Genomic DNA, 19,615 nt, shown 5'->3' with positions numbered 1-19,615 from the left:
TACTCATACTATAAATAATAATAATAATAATGATAATAATAACAATAATGATAATAAAACTTGTAATGGTCCTGATCTTCGTTTCTCCACTCTTATTTTTTTCCTTCCTCTTCTTTTCCTCCTCTATTTTTCCTTCTTTTGTGTTTTTTCTTTTTTTCCTGTCTTTATTTATATTTCCTCTCCTCGTTTTATTTTTCCTCCTCTTGTTTTTTTCTCTCTCATTTTCTTCATTTGCTTTTTCTTCTTTCTAATCTTTTATTTTTATTTTTTATTTGCTTTTTTCTTCTTTCTAATCTTTTCTTATTTTTTTGATTTCCTTTCTTTCCGTCATTCTTTCCTTTTCTTTCTGTAATCTTTTCTTCTCTCATTTTCTTTATTTGCTTTTCTTTCTTCTTTCTAATCTTTTCTTCTCTCACTTTCTTTATTTTCTTTTCATTCTTCTCGTTTTTCTTTTCTTTTTTTCTGTAATGTTTTCTTTTCTTCATGTTTCTTTTTTGCTTTTCATTCCTATCGTCTTTTATTTACTTCTTCTCTGTACCTTTTCTTTTTATTTTCTTTATTTGCTTTTCAATCTTTCCATCTTTTTTCCTTTTCTGTACTTTTACGCCTTTCATTTTCTATATTTTCTTCTTAGCATAGGAAAAGCCAATAGAAGGATGGCTATTATAGACGTTGCGGACTTGTAGTGATGCTAAGAAGTATAAGAAACGTTGATGACAAAGGCAGAAATACGAGTGGAAACGTTTGAAGGAAGAACTTGCCATATAGGAAGAGCTAAGGGAAGGAAAGCTGCTTGTAATAGACACTCTGATGATGCTGAGAAATAGATGAAAAGTTTATATTGAAGTCTGGAAACAAGGACACAAGATAGAATTTAACGAAAGACAATATTTGGGGGTAGACTGGAATGATGTAGGCTGACAATGATGATGATGATGATGATAAAGTAGACGGCAAAAGAAACAAACAAATAAGGAATCATTATGCCATCAGTCTTTTGTTTTACGAGAAAATAATACATGTTACATAAAATACAATACAGAAAATATACATATGAATAAAAACATAGTCTGCTGCCAAACTCGTCCAATCAAATGCTTTACAAAAATATACATACATACTCATACATACACACACATAAAAGTCACTCAAAGAAACAGAATGAAGAAAATATAAATGTATCAAATAATCTCTCTCTCTCTCTCTCTCTCTCTCTCTCATGTTTCCAGCACCTTGTAACATATGATCTCACAACTTCTGTAATGATTGTACTCGATTCTGCCATTCAACAAGCTCAAAAGGACGTGATCACAACTTTGCGATGATTACTTGAATTAGTGACCTACCCGCAGACACTATAGACCCGAGTTAGAATAAGATGAAATAAAGAGTAAAAAGATATTATAAAAACTCGTATCTCTTATTAACCAACCAAGTTCAAATAAATAAAATAAGTTAATAGCCAAGTTGAGATAAAGTTAAAATCAAGTTAAAATTCAAGTTATAAATAAGTTAGTACCCAAGTTGAAATAGTTAAAATCAATTTAAAATTCAAGTTAAAAATAAGTCAATACTCAAGTTGAAATAAAGTTAAAATAAAGTTGAAATTCAAGTAAAAAAAACAAGGCAATGCCCAAGTTGAAATAAAGTTAAAATCAAGTTAAAAAAAAAAAAAAAAAAAAAAACTTGCCCTTACTACTGACCAACCAACATCAAAATAATAATGATAATAAAATGAAAAAAAAATAAATAATAATAATAATAATAAAACAAGGGTATTGCTTCACTTGATAGGTTTCAATCGACAAAATAGAAATGCGTAATACATTTTTTTTTTCAATAATTTACCTCAAGAAAAAATATTGCATCTATACTGAAGGAAATAATAAAAAATAATACTAATAATAAATAAGACCACAAAAATATTCTTCACTTTCGGTTTCCTTAATCTCTCTCTCTCTCTCTCTCTCTCTCTCTCTCTCATGATTCATTTGGTTCACTCGTAACAACAATAAAAACAATAACAACAAATATATTCACATTTTTTTTCTTTAATTTATTTTTTCTAATGTACTCTTTCTCACAATAATCTCTTGTACTTATAACATTAAAAGTAACTTGTCACCATCCTAATGCAAGAGGCGACCAGTATCTCCACTCTCTCATCCCTCTCACTGGTAAACACTAGAGCAGCCTTATCATTATGTCTAAATGTACTTCCACCTTCCTACGACTTCAACACTCCGTTATTATGCTTTGGGAACAGTGTCTATCTTTTTATATGGATTGTATGGAGCAGAATCTTGTCTTTTTCCTATTAAGTTCCGTCCTTGGTATTTCTCCTTCGGCGTAAGAAAAATAATAACAAGTAATCTTCAAGGAAAGTCTTTTATGTGTATGTGTAATAACCTGTTGTATACACGTCACCAAGAATTATATGTATAAGATAAAAAAGTAAAGAAATGAAGTCACATATTTACTATTTTCTTCGTACTCCTCTTTTGTACTTATGATTCTTCTTCTTATCGCTTTCCTTTATACACCTTTTTCCTTTTCATTATCTTCTGCTTCTTCATTTTTTTCCTTTTCTTCTTTTCATCTCTGCATTCCTATTTTTCCATCAACATTTTAGTTTTCTTCTCGTTATCAAGTCCATCTTCCTCTCCGATGCTTCACTCTTTCCATTCTAGACGAGGGAATGCATTTAGCCTGCCTATATGCACGTATCAACCCTCTATACTCCACTATCAAAAGGTTTGGATTCCTTTCCCTCGGCAGTGAGTCAGGTTTTGATCCTCTTGTCTTGGTTTGAGGTTAGAGTGTCTTGATCCTCTTTTACTCTGCCGTGAATAGGTTTCAATCCTCTAACACCTAACCCTACGCTCTTGCAGTGAGATTCGATCATATGCAGTGGGTCTCGATTCCCTTGCGTTTCAAAGAGAAGATCCACTCCTACACGATCCTGCAACGAGGTAGATTTGAACCCTCTCTCTCAGCAGGGATATGAGATCTGATCCTATTCACACACGCTGTGCTATAGGATCCAAGTGCATCGTGGCGCCGTGCATGTGTTCCTGCCTCTCTATAATTCAGGGAGCTCTTGTTTAACGCGAGTGTTGAATTTCGGAAGAGACCTCGTATATAGAATTCATCGTAATTTGAACAGTGAGTAAGTCCAGTGGTTTGGTTCGTGTTACTGTAAGCACAACACGTAGAGTAAGGAAATAAGTTGAATTTCTTACATCGCGTTCGTTCAAAAACGCGTAATTTGAACTCGCGCAAAACGGGAACTGTCTGAACACTCCTTTGGGCAGCTACAGAACGTGACGTGGGGGCGCCGTGTCAGGCCATGCGTTAGTGGCGTGCGTTGCGTGGCCGCCAGACGCATAGAACGAGCTCAACTACGTGTAATTCGAGTTAAACCGCGTAAATCGAGCTGCCTCACTCCTAGATCGCGTAAACCGAGATGAACCACGCACACAACGGGCTCAGCTACGCATAATTCGAGTCAAACAGCGCGTAAATTGAACTCAAACCGCATAACCCGAGTTGAACCACGCCTAGAACGAGTTCAACAACATGTACTTGGAGTTAAAGCCCGTGTAGACCGAACTTGATCACACCCAGACCGCGTCATCCGAGTTGAACCACGCCGTCAGTAGGCTAAAGACACCGTTATCGGCTGCTCTCCTCCTTGGGGCGGGTGGTCGGCGCGTGGGCCTCGGCGAAGGACAAATCACAGATGAGGGAGAAGTGGTCTGAAGGGTAGGCCAGGCACGGGGCACGACCAGGCCCTAGATCCTCCTCCGTGGGCACGTCAACGCCTCCGTCCACTCGTAAGGTCTCTGGCGTGTAGAAGATGTAGTCGATGTTATGGCAGCAGTCCACGTCCCCGCGAACCTTCCAAGTGGAGTAGTCAGGTTCTGATCCTCCGTGGAGATTCGAGTAAGCCGATTTGAGCTGCGTCGAGGGGTCGGTCATGGTGGTGTAGACAGGCTCCGTTGGCTCGGCGTTAAAGTCCCCGCAGACCACCGTTGGGGCGTCTCCTCTGTGCTCGTCGAGGAAAGATATGAGGTCCTTCCCCTGCTCGTTCCGGAGAGACGCGAGGAGGGCGCCTTGTCTAGCCTTCAAGTGCGTCGTGAGGACCACTAAGCGTTGGCCACTCACTCGTTCCTCCAGCACGAGTAGTATGGCAACCTGAGAACAAGGAGTGTGTTAGTGGGTACTGGTAGTGGTGGTAGTCATGGTAGTGGTGGAGGTGTAGTAATAGAGAAGGAGAAGGAGAAGGAGGAGGAGGAAAAAATAAAGACGTTGGAATATGCCTCACCTGATTACTCTGCACGTGCCACACCTCCACCACCCTCGACTCCTTCTTGATCAGCTCGAACTTGCCGTCATCCCAGAAGACCGCGCACCCATCCGGCCCGTTGTTGTTAGGCAGGTAGAGGCAGGGCGAGTCTGGCTTAGGCATGAACACTCCCTGGTAACCTTGCCTCGATAGCACCGTCTCCAAGTAGGTGAAGTGGTCAACCTCCTGTGGGCACCAAAAAAACACTCGTTAGATGCGAATTCGTCAGATGGGAAGACATAGATAAACATAAGGAGAATTATATTACATACAGAAATGACCAAACACCTATTGCGGCCGAAATGTTCACTCTTCATGTACACAAACTCACCTGGAGGCAGAGTACGTGGGGCAGGTGCGTGAGAACCTCCTCCAGAATGCGGTATTTGCGGGTGTCCCACTTGAGAGCCTCGCGGGGACACTGTGCGAAGTTGTCTGCGTGTGTACCCAGCGCTGGAGGAAGGAGGAGGTGGTTAGGGGCGAGGAGGAGGAGGAGAAGGATGAAAAAGAGAGGAAGGAGGAGAAGGATGAAAAAGAGAGGAAGGAGGAGACGGCGAGGAAAGAAAAGGAGAGGGTGTTGGTTCGGAATGATGGTGGTGAGGAGGAGGAGGAGGAGGAGGAGGAGAAACAAGTACCGTCATTTGGAAGGAAGAGGACAAGGAGGGAAAGGAGGAGATAGGAGAAAGAGGGGGTAGAAAAAGGAGGAGAAAAGGAATGGATTGAGGAGGAGACAAAAGGGTTACAGATGATGATGATGAGGAGGAGGAGGAAAAGGAAGAGGAGGAAAGAGGGCACCACAGGGAATCTATTTTATTTTCTCAAACTCTATTATTGGTGTACGAAAACAACAACAAAACAAACAAAAAAACAATACCAAAACAAATAATTAGAGTACACCAGCCCATAAATAACATACCTAACATCAACAAAAAAAGAGCAAACGCGGGAAGGAAAAAAAAAAAAAAAAAAACACTATTACAAACACAAAAACTCACCTTGCGCTAAAATATTCCACTGCATCACACGGAAGGAGGTCGGGGCGGCGGGCGGGGGCGTGGGCGCGGGCATCAGTACAGGGCATGGGCGGGCACTCGGACCAGCACCCACCACTCCACTAGGCGAGATGGGGGGCTGCACAAGTGACTGGGAGGGCCTTCGTACTGGGGGTGGCGGGGGCGTGCGGTAGAAACGGGGGAGGAGCGGGGGCAGGTGGGCAATGGGCTCCCGTACCCATTGCAGAAGTGCCCTCCCCGCCGCCACGCCTTCGGGCACTCCCACCTTGTCTTCGGCACACTCGACTTGCTGTACTTGAGGCTTGGAGGTAAAGCTGCCCATCCTGAGGGAGATAGGAACGTTTGAGACTCTGGAAACGTTTATGAAGGGTCAGAGTTACACAGAGGAACGTTTGAGGCACTAGAAACGTTTATCAAGGGTCAGAGTTACACATATAAAAGTTTTCGCATATAGTGACCGACTGTGGTGGTCAGTTTAGTGGTAGAATAATAGTTGACATGGGAGTAGGTTGGTGGTTAATTGGTTAGTTAGTCTCCCTTTCAACTACAGTCTCCCTTTTAAAGTTAGTCTCCCTTTCAAAGTTAGTCTCCCTTTCAACTACAGCCTCCCTTTTAAAGTTAGTCTCCCTTTCAACTACAGTCTCCCTTTTAAAGTTAGTCTCCCTTTCAACTACAGTCTCCCTTTTAGTCTCCCTTTCAACTACAGTCTCCCTTTTAAAGTTAGTCTCCCTTTCAAAGTTAGTCTCCCTTTCAACTAGTCTCCCTTTTAAAGTTAGTCTCCCTTTCAAAGTTAGTCTCCATTTCAAAGTTAGTCTCCCTTCCAAAGTTAGTCTCCTCGGCCGTCCACAGATGGCGCGCACTTTTGTTTACTCCCTCCGCCGCATCGCCTGCTTAACCCCGATAAAAACGACAGGAAAGTGACCTTCCCTTGCACGCCGTGACCTTTCCCTTCCCGATGCCTCACCGGGGACGAACATGACCACAACACGGAAGGAAGCGCCCCCACACCCTTCCCTTCACCCTTAACACCCTCCCTAACGGCACTGGGAGGCATGAGAACAGCAGCAGCCTCTAACCTTTCCTAACAGAGGCTGGGTAACACATGCAGAAGGGTTACGTAAGGGAGTGAACATGGATTTCTACCTCCCCGGGCGTGTGTGGAGCTCAACCTACCCGTCAATGTAGTGGATAGCGGTCATTTCTTAAGGGTGGAGGCGCGGGGGAAGGAGGGGAGTAGAGGAACATTGGAGGAACGTCTCACACTGCCCGCCGCTTCTAACCCACTGCTCTCGCTCTCGCTCTTGCCGCCGCACTGCCACCGGGACTCACTGACTGACTGACTGACTGGTTCTCTTGACTGACTGGCTGGTTCACTAACTGTTAATCTGCTCCTGTTTCACTACGCGGCACTATTAACAGGATTCCGACACGCTAGTTAGTATGGTCTGAGACTGTTCACACACACACACACACACACACACACACACACGTTAACTGACTGACTGACTGGTTCTTGTGACTGACTGACTTATCTACTGACTGTTATCTGCCACTGTTTCACTCGACGGCACTATTCACAGGCTTCCAACACACTAGTTAGTATGCTCTGAGACTGTTCACTCACACACGTTAACTGACTGACTAACTGACTGACTGGTTCTCGTGACTGACTGACTGATTCACTGACTGTTTATCTGCTACTTCTTTCCTCCACGGTTCCAGACACAGGGTTCCGACACACCAGTCAGTTAAATATTCGGTTCTGACACGGTCCTCACACACGTTAACTGACTGATTGACTGACTGACTGATTCTCTCGACTGACTGCCCCACTGACTGTTCATGTGGCCACTATTTCAATATACGGCTTCGGAAACAGGCTTACGACACACCGGTCAGTCAGTCAGTAAGTCAGTGAAGTATATCAATATGTTCTGACACACTGATCCCACACACACTGACTGACTGACTGACTGATTATCTTGACTGACTGGCTAATCTTTGGGGTATTAACCGTATCACTATAAAAACTCAGGGTTACGATACACGGAACCTTGAAATTATATCTAGTTAAGTATATGTGAATGAGGATTTGTGTGTGTGTGTGTTTGTGTGTTTCAACCTTACACTGACTAACTGACTCTCTTAACTGACTGACACACACTGATCCTTCACTGCGATGTTGGTGGGTCGAGAATCAGGCTTACGATACAGGAGAGGAAAAAAATCGTTGTTCCTTCGTACTTTCAACCTTCCTCTGACTGATTCTCTCGACTGACTCACTGATGCACTGGGAAGGTATATTATGCACTTAACATTCACTGCAATGCTTATGGGTATAGAAACAGGCTTACAATACACAGGGAATTATTAGTATACTTATGTTCTGACTATATAATGTATGGTATGTATCTTACGACTGACTGACTGACTGACTGACTGACTGGTGAACAAGGTATGAACTTCACCACACTCAGTCCACAGTCAATAGCAAATCCAGTCTATAATATTGCGTATGATATATTGGAGTTAAATATTTAAGAGTGTGTGTGTGTGTGTGTGTGTGTGTGTGTCGACCTCCTATTGCTTTTCCGTGTCTGTCTGTCTGTCTGTCTCTTGCAAGCACGTAGGGGGTATGCTTGCCTGTCTGTCTGTCTGCCCGTCTGTCTGTCCTTGGCGGGGTGTAGTACGTCTTTGTGCGACTAACTGTTCTTCAAACGAAACTATTAATGTATTATTATTGCAAGCGCGTTTACTGACGTACACGGCGTAGAAAACGGGTAATTTTTTTTAGGGGAAATCCTGTTATTCTCTCTGGCGCAGTGCGTGTGTGTGTGTGTGTGTGTGTGTGTGTGTGTGTGTGAAATGGATAGCGGATGTTAGAGGAGGAGGAAGAGGAGGAGGAGGAAGAGAGGAGGAGGCGGAGGAGGAGGAGGAGGAGGAGGAGCAGGAAGTGTAACTGATATAAGAGAGAGAGAGAGAGAGAGAGAGAGAGAGAGAGAGAGAGAGAGAGAGAGAGAGAGAGAGAGCATAGTAACCTAAGTACATAGTTAAAAATAGCAATGTGTGTAACTATAACTATGCATCTATCTATCTATCTATCAATCTATCTAGCTGTATGTGTCTATTGGTATATTTCCAGAGTGTGTGTGTGTGTGTGTGTGTGTTAAGGAATGGGCTGTTAAATAATCTCTCCACCCCTGCGTTCCACCAAACACTGGTTACCAAGGACACCAGAATCAATGGGTGAGGTGGAGACAGAGGAGGAGGAGGAGGAGGAGGGGAAGGGATAGAGTGAGGGAGGAAAGATGGGGATGACTGAAAGAGACGATTAGAATAGAGTGGTTAGCTGGGAGGAAGGGAAGGCATTGGAAGAAGAGGGTAAGGGAAGGAAAGGGGGGCAAGAATAAGGTAAGGGAAGGAAGAAGATGAGAATAGGGAGGTTGGAAGGGAGGAAGGGAAGGCATTGGAAGGAGAGGGTAAGGGAAGGAAAGGGAGGCAAGGAAAGGATAGGGAAACGGAAAGTGAGAGGAAGGGAGGGGGATGGAAAGTGTGTAAGAACGTAAAGAAAAATAAAGGAAAGGTGACAGGAAGGGAAGGGTTAAGGACAGAGGAGGAGGAGGAAGAGGAAAATAAGTACTGGAGAGAAAAGATGGAGGAGGGAAGGTTGGGGAGGGAAAGCAGAGTGATGAAGAGGAAAAAGGAGAGAAAGGAAAGACGGGAAAGGTAAAAAGGAATCAGAGTGTTGGAGAAATGACAAGGAGGAAAGGGAAGGGAAGGAAGAGGGAATGAAAGGGAATAGAGAGGCAGGAAAGAGAAGTGTCAAGAAAGGGAAGAGAAATAAAGAGAGGGAAAGAGGAGGAATTAGAGAAGGAAAGGGAGAAGGAGATGGAGGAAAAAATTGATAGAGACGGAAGGAGAGAACTGAGGAAAAAGGGGAGTGGAAAGAATAGTGTCAAGGAAGAGAAGAGAAATAAAAGGAGGAAAAGAAGAGGAATTAGAGAAGGAAAGGGAGAAGAATATGGAGAAAACAGGTGATAGAGAGAGACGGAAGGAGAGAACTGAAGAAATAAGGAAGACAAGAGAATATTGGAAAAATGATAAGAAAAAGAAGAGAAATAAAAGGAGGAAAAGAAGAGGAATTAGAGAAGGAAAGGGAGAGGGAGATGGAGGAAACAGGTAATAAAGAGTGACGGAAGGAGAGAACTGAGGAAAAAGGAGAAACATAAGAATAAATAACATAAATAATAATAAGACGAAGAAGAGAAATAACGGTAAAAAGAGAAAGTAGAACAGACTTACAAAGGAGAGTCAAGGGTATTTTAAAAGTAGCTCAGAGAGAGAGAGAGAGAGAGAGAGAGAGAGAGAGAGAGAGAGAGAGAGAGAGAGAGAGAGAGTTATAGTGTGTGTGTGTGTGTGTGTGTGTGTGTGTGTGTGTGTGTGTGTGTGTGTGTGTGTGTGTGTGTGTGTGTGTGTCATATTAAGGTTACAGAGAAAGTTATTGTGTAAAGAAATTTGGTTAGAGAGAGAAAAAAAAATATTGAAGAAGTTTGTAAGAAAAAAAAATAAAGTAGTTAGTCAAAGAAGTTACTTAGATAAAAAAAATAAGTTTAAGTAAATAACGTAAGGAGTATAAAGTAAATCTGAGAACTCCAAATTATATGATGAGTGTAATTACTGCAAGAAAGAAAAACACAAGTGATATAAAAAAAAGTTATTGTAAGTGTAATGAAAGGGAAAAAAAATAACCCATACGGAAACGCGGGTAAGAGATTGAGTAAGCGTTCGTCTGCAAAGGTGTATTGGCCACGAGTCCGGAAGGTCGCTCGAGGCTCCCGACCTTGACTTGTGCCTCGAGGAAGACTCAGGAACAGGAAGAGGAAGTCGGGGCCGCGGAACGAAACGAAGAGGGAGAGAGAGAGGGGGGGGGAGGGGAGAGAGAGAGAGAGAGAGAGAGAGAGAGAGAGAGAGAGAGAGAGAGAGAGAGAGAGAGAGAGAGAGAGAGAGAGAGAGAGAGAGAGTTTTGAAATAGAAATTGAAATACATTGAATCGAGTTTATTTCTTCTTCTTCTTCTTCTTATTATTATTATTATTATTATTATTACTGTTATTATTAGTAGGGGAAATAATATACTAAGAGGAGACGAAGGAAGAGGAAGAAGAAGAGTAGGAAGAGGAAGAGGATCAGGAAGAAACGGAGGAGGAGGAGGAGGAGGAGGAGGGGGAGGAGGAGGAAGAGAAATAGTGTGATCAGATGATAAAGCACAAATCTCTCTCTCTGCTTATCTATCTATCTATCTATCTATCTATCAATTTTTACCACTACCATCTTTTCTAATCACCTCCACCACCATCACCACCACCACCACCACCTCCACCACCATCACCACCACCAGTTCACTCACCTGACGAGGTAGAGAAGTAGCTGTTTGGGGGGCACGTAGGGCTTGGGTCGGGGTGTCTTTGGGGCCTCGGAGTCGCACCTGTCACCCCCGGAGGAAAGGGAAAGACGGGCCAGATGTTCGGCGACTTCCAGAGACTCCCGAAGCTCCTGCAGGGACAACATGGCTAGGCGGGATGCTGGGTCCTCTGCTGTTTATGACTCTGTTGGTTGGTTAGTCTTTTGTTTGTGTTTGTGTGTGTTGTAAGGTTGTTCTCTGGGGGTCTTTTTTTGTGTTGGTAATGCTGTGAGTGTGTTGGTCGTCTGGTTAGTCTTTTGTTTTGTGTTGTGGTTCCTTCTCGTGTTGCCAATCGGGTCCTTCTGTTTGTGATGCTGTGAGGGAGTTGGTTTACTAGTCTTGTGTTGCTGTTGTTCTCTTACTTCTGTTGGTTTTGCTGTTGCTAGGTTGTTACTTGGCCTTTTTCCCACTTCTGATGTTGATGAGGTTTCTGTGGCTTGACTAACTGGGTGCGCTTCTGCTGCTCACTCGTTTCTGTAGCTGTTCCTGTTACTTCGATGCTTCTTCTTCTTCCCTTTGTGTTGCTGTTGTTGTTCCTTTACGTTCCTACAAGGTTAGGAGCGCGAAGAACCGGCCTTGTGTGGGGGGTTAGGTGTGAACGGAAGGGGAGGGGAGGCAGGGTCCGTGTATGTGTGTGTGTGTGTGTGTGTGTGTGTGTAGCCTTGATGAGATGGTTTCACTTAGTTTCTTTCTCTCTTTCTCGCTCTCTCGGCCACGTGCGTCGCTTCCTCACCTGCCCTTAACTAACTCACCTGTCCAACCTGTGAGCTGGGTGGACTGATTAAAGCGGAACACCTTTATTTTTTTGTCTGTTGATTTGATTGTACCTGTTTTTTTTTTAGGGTTGGTGTTGAGTTAGATTGTTGTTGTTGTTGTTGTTGTTGTTGTTGTTGTTGTTTGTATGTGTAAATATTTTTTTGACGTCGATAGGTGATTCTTTTTTTATTTCCTTTTTCTTCCTTTTCTTGTTTTCCTTTATGCTTTGTGTTGGCAAATTTTTTATTTTTATTTTTTTCTGTCAGTGATGAACGCTGTTATTTCTTCTTCTTGTTCTTCTTGTTCTTCTTCTTTCTCTCTGTTCTTCCTCTTTCTCGTTATATCTCTCCTTTATTTCAGTTTAACAGTATTCTTCGTTTCTCCTTACTCAATATTTTTCTAACTTTCTTATTTGTAGAGTTCTTCCTTTATTCTTATTTATTACTTTTCCACTTCGTTTAATATTTTCTAGACCGATTATCTTCTATTTAATATCTCACGCTTCAAAGGGAATATTTCTCGCCACTCGAATGCACTCCACCTTGGCTCACTTCGAAGGCGGGTTTATAAACTTTCTCTTGCCTAATATTCTTCTCTCTCTTAGAATCACGTTTATCTTCCTTGTATTAATTTATTGCTTCGTTTTTTTTTCTTTAATTTCCGTCATCACTTATTTTTCCCAGTTTTTATTTGCTTTATTTTTTTTTATTTCCTTCCTACGTTGATTGTTTTCTGTTTGTTTGTTTATCTTTTTCTGTATTTCTGTCTTCCTACGTTAATTGTATTCTGTTTATTTTTCTTTCTTTTTCTGTATTTCTTTCTAATATTTGTACTTTCTCTTTCCCTTTCCTCTGATGCCCGTTCTTTTTCCTTCACTTCTTATGTAAATTGCTTTCTATCTCACGTTTTGCCTTCTTATAACACTTTCTAACTATATTCTTTTTTTCTGTTTGTGCTTTCTTCCTCTTCTCTAATGCCCGTGTATATATTAAGTGTATGTATGTTTCTTTACCCAATTATATTCTACCTCACTTTTTTCTTTCTGTAACACGCTCTATGTTTGTACTCAGATGTATTTTCTTTTCTCTGTCTCTGTTTCTCTCTTCATATACTCCACTTTCTTCTCAATTCTGGAACGCCACACTGAACGGTCTGTTATGAAAACGCTCCTTCCTTCTAAGCACTTCTATATTTGAACTCAGATGTCTTTTATTTTACCTGTCTCTGTTCCTCTTAAAATACTTCACTTTCTTCTCAATTCTGACACTCCACACTGAACGGTCTGTTATGAAAACGCTCCTTCCTCTTAAGCACTTATGAAAATGGTCCTTCGTTCCTTTCTTTTAGCACTCCACTCGGTTCTCTCTCATGAAAACGCACCTACTCCTCCTCTGTGTCCTTATCTTTGAACACTTCACGCCTCTCTAAGTCCCCCGTTTCCCCCACACGCATGCCTTCTGAACCGTCTGTATCACGAGTCAGTCTTATCATGCCAAGCCAACACCAGCTCGCTCGCCTGAACACGCTTGCTTCTGTCTCGTCTCTGGAAGGTAAAGAAGAGAAGGAAGGAAGGTTAAGTGGGGATTTGGTTTGAAGGGGAAAGTTACTGTTGTGGTTGATGATGGTGGTTGTGGTGATAGTGGTGGTGGTGTTTGTATTTTTGTTATTATTTTTGCTATTATTGGTATTATTATTTTTAGTGTTATTTTTTTTTTTTTCATTGTTGTTCTTGTTGCTGTTACCTATTGTTGTTGTTATTATTATTATTATTATTATTATTATTATTATTATTATTATTATTATTATTATTATTATTATTATATCTGCTGTAACACGCGCGCATTTACATCTTTCACAATGTCCTTTTTTTTTCCTTTTTATCATCATCATTGCAACTTCATTTCGACAACATCTTTATCATTATTTTTTTCCTTTTTCTTATCATCATTGCAACATTACCTAACCTACATCCTTTTCAATATTTTTTTTCCTATTTTTTATCATCCTTGCAGCATTATCTCGACAACATCTTTCACAATAATTTTCTTTTCCTTTCTTCTTATCAATAATTTTTCTCTATCCGTGACACGTGCCTGACACTCACACACACACACACACACACACACACACACTTTTGTCACACGTGTCTTTCTCTCCGATAACAAACATGACGTAAATCTAATCCACACACACACACACACACACACACACACTTTTGTCACACGTGTCTTTCTCTCCGTTAATTAACATGACGTAAATTTAATCCACACACACACACACACACACACACACACACACACACACACACACACACACAAGCAATCTTTCGTCCCTTTCAGCACGCACTATATCAAACGTGTCTCCTCTCCGATAACAAACATGACGTAAACTTCATTCACACACAAACTTTATCATAATTTCTTTAACGTATTCACTTTGGTATTGTGTTCTTTCATCCCCGCGTTCGAGTCCCATTACGTTGTTGATCCCGGTGATGCTAATTTAACCGAACTCTGCACCTTGGATTATATTATGAGGGTTTAAAGACACACAAAATTGACCTCTCTTTTGACCCCTCTTTTGGGACCTCTCGTTTGGTTTTCTTTCGTGGGAGCATCGTCTAGTGGGATTTTTTGTTGCTGTTTTTTTTCTTGTTTTTTGCCCTTGAGGTGTCTCCCTTGCCGTTAAAATATATTGAACGAGAGATCTTGTCCTTGTTTGGTGTCTCTGTACCTGTCTGTCTGTCTGTCTGTCTAACATGTCCACCTTACAAACACGCTTTCTCTCTCTCTGTTTGATATTTGTTTGCTTCTGTCATCAAAGTTTCCTTCCTCTTCCCTTTTTTTTTCCTCCAGTCTCATACTAGCATTCTACCACTAACAATTTCCTTTTTTTTCATGCTTTTCTTCCTCCTTATTGCAACGAGTCTTCACCTTACACACACACTTTCCCTCTCTTTGGTTAATCTTTGTTTGCTTCTGTCATCAAAGTTTCCTTCCTCTTCCCTTTTTTTTCCCTCCAGTCTCATACTAGCATTCTACCACTAACAATTTCCTTTTTTTTCATGCTTTTCTTCCTCCTTATTGCAACGAGTCTTCACCTTACACACACGCTTTCTCTCTCTTTGGTTAATCTTCCTTTGCTTCCATCACAAATTTTCCTTCCTCTCCACTTTTTCTTCCTCCATTTTCATACGAGCATTGTACCACCAACAATTTCCTTTTTGTCATGCCTTTCCTCCTCCTCCTGCAACGAGTCTTCTCTCTAAAGCAGTTTCTATGACAATCTTTAACAATTTCTATATCTATTTCCTCTCTCAAAATCTAATATGATGGAGTGTCAGACCAGTTTCATCTCTCTAATCTTTTTCCTCATTTTTTTCCTCCCTTCTTATCTCTCCCTCCCTCTCATATCCTTGTTATCCAGTGTTCTTTCTTTCTTCCCTTTTCTCCTTCCTTTCTCTTTCCTCCTTCTGTCTTTTGTCAATCTCTCACTTCTCCTTTTTCTCTCCTTCCCTCTCTCCTTCCTATCATCCAGTTTTCCTTCTTTCCATCCCTTCTCTTACACTTTCTTCCTTCCTTTTCCTCCTTGTTTGTCCTCCTCTGTCTTTCCTTCCTGCTTTCTATCAAACATTTTCCTCTGTCTAATCTTTTCCTCTTTCACACACGCAAACGTTTCATTCACTTCCTCCATCGCTAATATTTTCCTTCCCTCCACACACACACACACACACACACACACATAAACGTTCTCTCCTTCGCCAACGTTTCCTCGCGGCCTTCAGACTCACAGTGCGGGCGAGACTTGGCGTTCCATTGCCGAGGAAAGTGACGGTGGAAGGACAGACAAACAGACAGACAGACAGACAGACAGACTAACAAAAACGTTCCTTCTTGTTCCTATTCCCATACACAAGAAGAGACAGACACACAGACAGACATCCTAACAGACAGTGGTAGAAATATGCTCAACTTATTCCTCGCTAGACAAAGACAGACAGACAAACAGATAAACAGACAGACAGACAGACAGACAGACAGACGGACCCCTTGCATTGCTTCCTCAACATGAAATATATTCAAGGAGGAAGAGGAGGAAGGAAGGAAAGAGGAAGGAGAGGGGAGGGGGAAAGGAAGGGGGGAGGGGTGGGTCAGAATTCACGAGAAGTTTTTAGGTCTGGGAACAAATTATCTTACTCACAAGGAAGTTATTTTCACGGGAGGAAGTTCTTAAGACGTAACTTCCTGGAGGAGGAGGAGGAGGAGGAGGAGGAGGATATATTCTTGTGGTGGATTTATGTGAAGGGAGGAGGCGAGTTGGGGAAAGAGGAGGAGGAGGAGGAGGAGGAGGAGAAGAAGGAGGAGGAGAGGGAAAAAAAAGATAGCAGAGATAAAGGAGATAGGAGAGAAGAAAAGGAAGAGGTAGAAAGAAGAAGGTGGAGGAGGAGGAGGAGGAGGAGGAAGAGGAGGAGGAGGAGGAGAAATAAGGTTTAGTGTAGGCTTCCTTGAGGTGGGGAGGAAGGGGAAGAAGAAAGAGGAAGAAGAAGAGAAGGAGGAGGAGGAGGAGGAGGAGGGAAACGACTGAACCTTATTTTTTGTGTATATAGTTTACCTAAGAAGGGGGTGGAGGGGAGAGAGAGAGAGAGAGAGAGAGGAGTGGAGGGGGGAGGAAAGGAAGGGGGAGGGATTTGGGGGGTTGGGGGGGGGCGGAAGAACCTTGTCGGAGAACGTGGGAGATGTTGTGACGATGTAACACTTTCCACGCAACATCATCACCATCACCACCACCATCACCACCACCACCACCATCACCACCACCACCACCATCACCACTTCACAACACAAAAGTCAGTCACTGTAACACTTCCACTTAAAAAAAGGAAACACTGCAACACTTCACTATTTCATATCACTGCGGCCAACACACACACACACACACACACACACACAAACACACACACGAGTAAGAAGGACAGAGGGAGGAAAAGAGAGAAGGAAAGGAGGGAGAGAGAGAGAAGGGAAGGAATATGAAAGAGGAGACAAAAAGGTGAATGAGAGGAAGGAAGAATAATGGGAGGAAGAGGAAGAAGGAAAACTGGATGATAGGAAGAAGAGAGAGAAGGAGAGAGAAGGGAGAAAGGATTGAGAGAGGGACAGAAGACAGAAGGAGGAAAACTGGAGGAAAGGAAGGAAAGAGAAGGAGAGAAGGAGGAAAAAATGAAAGGAGGAGGAAGAGGCGGAAATAAACGACATAGATGAGGTAAAAAATGTTAGGAGGAAAGAAAGGATGGAAAGATTGGAAGGAATTAAGGGGGGAGGGAAGGGAGGGAGAGGAGGGAGAGAGGCAGCAAAGCGTGATAAAGGGTTGGAGGGAAAAGGGGAGAGAAGGAGGGAAGGAAAGGGTGGGAAGCAACAAACCGTGATGAGAGAGAGAGAGAGAGAGAGAGAGAGAGAGAGAGAGAGAGAGAGAGAGAGAGAGAGAGAGAGAGAGAGAGAGAGAGAGAGAGAGAGAGAGAGAGAGAGAGAGAGAGAGAGAGAGAGAGAGAGAGAGAGAGAGAGAGAGAGAGAGAGAGAGAGAGATGAACACAGACACTAAAAACAGACTCTTAAAAAGACAGACAGACAGACAAACAGACATTAAGATTATATAGACAGAAAGATAGACAGACAGACAGACAGATAGATAGATAGACAGACAGACAGACAGACAGACAGACAAAGAGAAAGACAGAAAAGAAACAACAGAGATAGACAGACGAAAAATAAAGTAAGCAAATAATGAGAAATAAGTAGAAATAGAAAGCAATAAAGTCTTGCACTTGTAATAAAGAGACAAATAGAAGAGAGAGAGAGAGAGAGAGAGAGAGAGAGAGAGAGAGAGAGAAAAGAAAACTTGGTTGATGAATGAATATAGAAAAGCAACAAGTGGTAGAGGAGGAGGAGGAGGAGGAGGAGGAGGAAGAGGAGAAGGAAGAAGAAGAGGAGGAGAAGAAATAAAGATAGATATATACAGAAAAAAGAAAACAGAAGAAAAAATAAAAAGGAAGGAGATAAAAGAGAAGAGAAAATGAGAGAAAAAAATAAAGAGAGAATGAAGAAAGAGAGGAAATTAGAGCAAGGTGAGAAGAGGGAGATAAGGAATGGAGGAGGAGGAGGACGAGGAGGAGGAGGAGGAGGAGGGTGATAGGGAGAATGAAGGATTAAGGAGGGAGATAAAAAGGGAGATAATGGCACTGGAAGATAAGAAGACGGGAGGAGGGAGAAAGATAGAGGAAGAAAAGGAGGAGGAGGAGGGAGAGAGAAGGGCAAGAGTAAGGAGGAAGGTCAGGGAGAGAGAGAGAGAGAGAGAGAGAGAGAGAGAGAGAGAGAGAGAGAGAGAGAGAGAGAGATGCGTACGGTACGGGTGTTGAGAAGCGAGTGGCGATGTTGAGCCCGCGTGGTGTTGTTTATGTACGTGGTGGTGGTGGTGGTGAGTCATTGGGGGGGAGGGGGGAGGGGGGAGGTGAGAGAGAGAGAGAGAGAGAGAGAGAGAGAGAGAGAGAGAGAGAGAGAGAGAGAGAGAGAGAGAGAGAGAGAGAGAGAGAGAGAGAGAGAGATTGGCTGTGGTGAATGAATTTTTTTGTAGACTTATTTTCCTTGATATTAATGTTTTTATTCACGAGGAAAATCACTACTACTACTATTACTACTACTACTACTACTACTACTACTACTACTACTACTACTACTACTACTACTACTACTATTGGTACTACGGGAACACCTGAGCTAACCTAATTACGTCACACACCTTTAGAAATCCCTTTGATGGAGAGAGGACAGGTAGGTAGGCAATAAGGGAGGAAGGAAGGGAAGGGAGGGAGGAAAGGGAGGGAGGGAGGGAGGTTTGGTTACTAAGTGAGAAAGTATGTAAGGTATGAAGAGAGAGAGAGAGAGAGAGAGAGAGAGAGAGAGAGAGAGAGAGAGAGAGAGAGAATAGTATATAATTTTGGAAGAGAGAGAGAGAGGAAGGGAGGAAGAAAGGGAAAGGGAGAGAAGGAGAAAGGAAAGGAGAGTTAAGAAAGGGAGAGAAAGAAAGGAGAGAGATAAAAAAATAGGACAGGAAAAGGGAATTGGATGAAAGGGAAGGAAGGAAGGAAGAGGGGGAAGGGGGGGAGGAGGAGGGGGGCTGTTGAGTGGGTATATTGAGGTCAACGAATTCCCTCTTACCTCATCTCTTAGTGCTAGGTCAAGGTCACAAGGATAGGTCACTCTGGGCCTTTCCAAATAACCTCACTAATGACCTCACTGGGTGGCTGATGACGTGTTGATGTGTGTTGTCCTCGTCATCACCTTACTATTATTATCATTATTATTCTCTCATATAATTATTACGTAAATGACACTCCCGTAAGCAGGTCTGGGTGCGAGAGGGATTTAGGGGTCTTAGCGAGCTCTGATCTCCGTCCAAGGGCACAATGCATTCAGGTTATAACTCGTACAAACAGGGTACTGGGATTTATTTCAAGGAGCGTAAGCAACAGAATCCCTGACGTCATCCTCAAGCTTTACTTAGCACTAATTAGACCATCTTGATTATGCCGTTCAGTTCTGGTCACCTGACTATAGAATGGATCTCAAGATGTCAGAATCGGTGCAGAGGAGGATGACAAAAACGATTCAAGGGGTGAGAAACTTGCCATATGAGAATTGACTTGGCATTTAAATCTGCATTCTCTAGAGAGGCGAAGGTTACGAGGAGACTTGATTGAAGCTTATTAATGTATGAAGGACTTTGATAAAGGTGACGTCAACAAATTATGATTGAAAGAGTACACGTGTCTTTTGGTTCAAGTTGGATAAATTCAGATTCAACAGGCATAGACAAGAAATGTTTTACCAATAGAGTCATGGATGAGTGGAAAAGGTGTGGCAGTCGTGTGGTGAGTGCCAATACGATAGACACATTGAAGAAGAGGTCGGATGGATGGATGGTGAGGTTAGGTGGGGTTAGGTTCACAGGAGCTGCCTTGTATAGAACTTGTATAGCGCAAGAAGAA

General features: G+C 42.5%; 1 protein-coding gene across 2 annotated transcripts; it reads right to left on the bottom strand.

Moving 5' to 3' along the window:
• Positions 1-490: 490 nt before the first annotated feature.
• On the bottom strand, positions 491-17,999 carry LOC126983707 (nocturnin-like). Of its 2 annotated transcripts, XM_050836758.1 has the most exons (6): positions 17,973-17,999; positions 10,768-13,120; positions 5,344-5,684; positions 4,680-4,801; positions 4,328-4,534; positions 491-4,197 (listed from the first exon to the last, which is right to left on the bottom strand). In XM_050836758.1, exons 2-6 carry the CDS (start codon positions 10,926-10,928, stop codon positions 3,676-3,678), a joined length of 1,353 nt encoding a protein of 450 aa, XP_050692715.1. In that variant the 5' UTR covers positions 10,929-13,120; positions 17,973-17,999; the 3' UTR covers positions 491-3,675. The 2 variants fall into 2 exon arrangements, with proteins under 2 accessions (XP_050692715.1, XP_050692716.1); XM_050836759.1 differs by lacking the exons at positions 10,768-13,120; positions 17,973-17,999 and adding an exon at positions 6,535-7,242.
• Between the last annotated feature and the right edge of the window lie 1,616 nt (positions 18,000-19,615).

This window comes from Eriocheir sinensis, chromosome 54 (genome assembly GCF_024679095.1).
Source record: "Eriocheir sinensis breed Jianghai 21 chromosome 54, ASM2467909v1, whole genome shotgun sequence".
Classification (NCBI taxonomy): Eukaryota; Metazoa; Arthropoda; class Malacostraca; order Decapoda; family Varunidae; genus Eriocheir; species Eriocheir sinensis.
This window is presented reverse-complemented; position numbering and strand designations above follow the sequence as displayed.

What these genes read in the sequence shown, in the direction of transcription:
- LOC126983707 (XM_050836758.1), bottom strand. Translation starts at nt 10,928, where the DNA reads ATGTTGTCCCTGCAGGAGCTTCGGGAGTCTCTGGAAGTCGCCGAACAT. An exon ending in CCCACGTACTCTGCCTCCAG is followed by an intron (nt 4,535 to 4,679) that starts GTGAGTTTGTGT and finishes TGGTGCCCACAG; the next exon opens with GAGGTTGACCACTTCACCTA. An exon ending in GGCACGTGCAGAGTAATCAG is followed by an intron (nt 4,198 to 4,327) that starts GTGAGGCATATT and finishes CCTTGTTCTCAG; the next exon opens with GTTGCCATACTACTCGTGCT.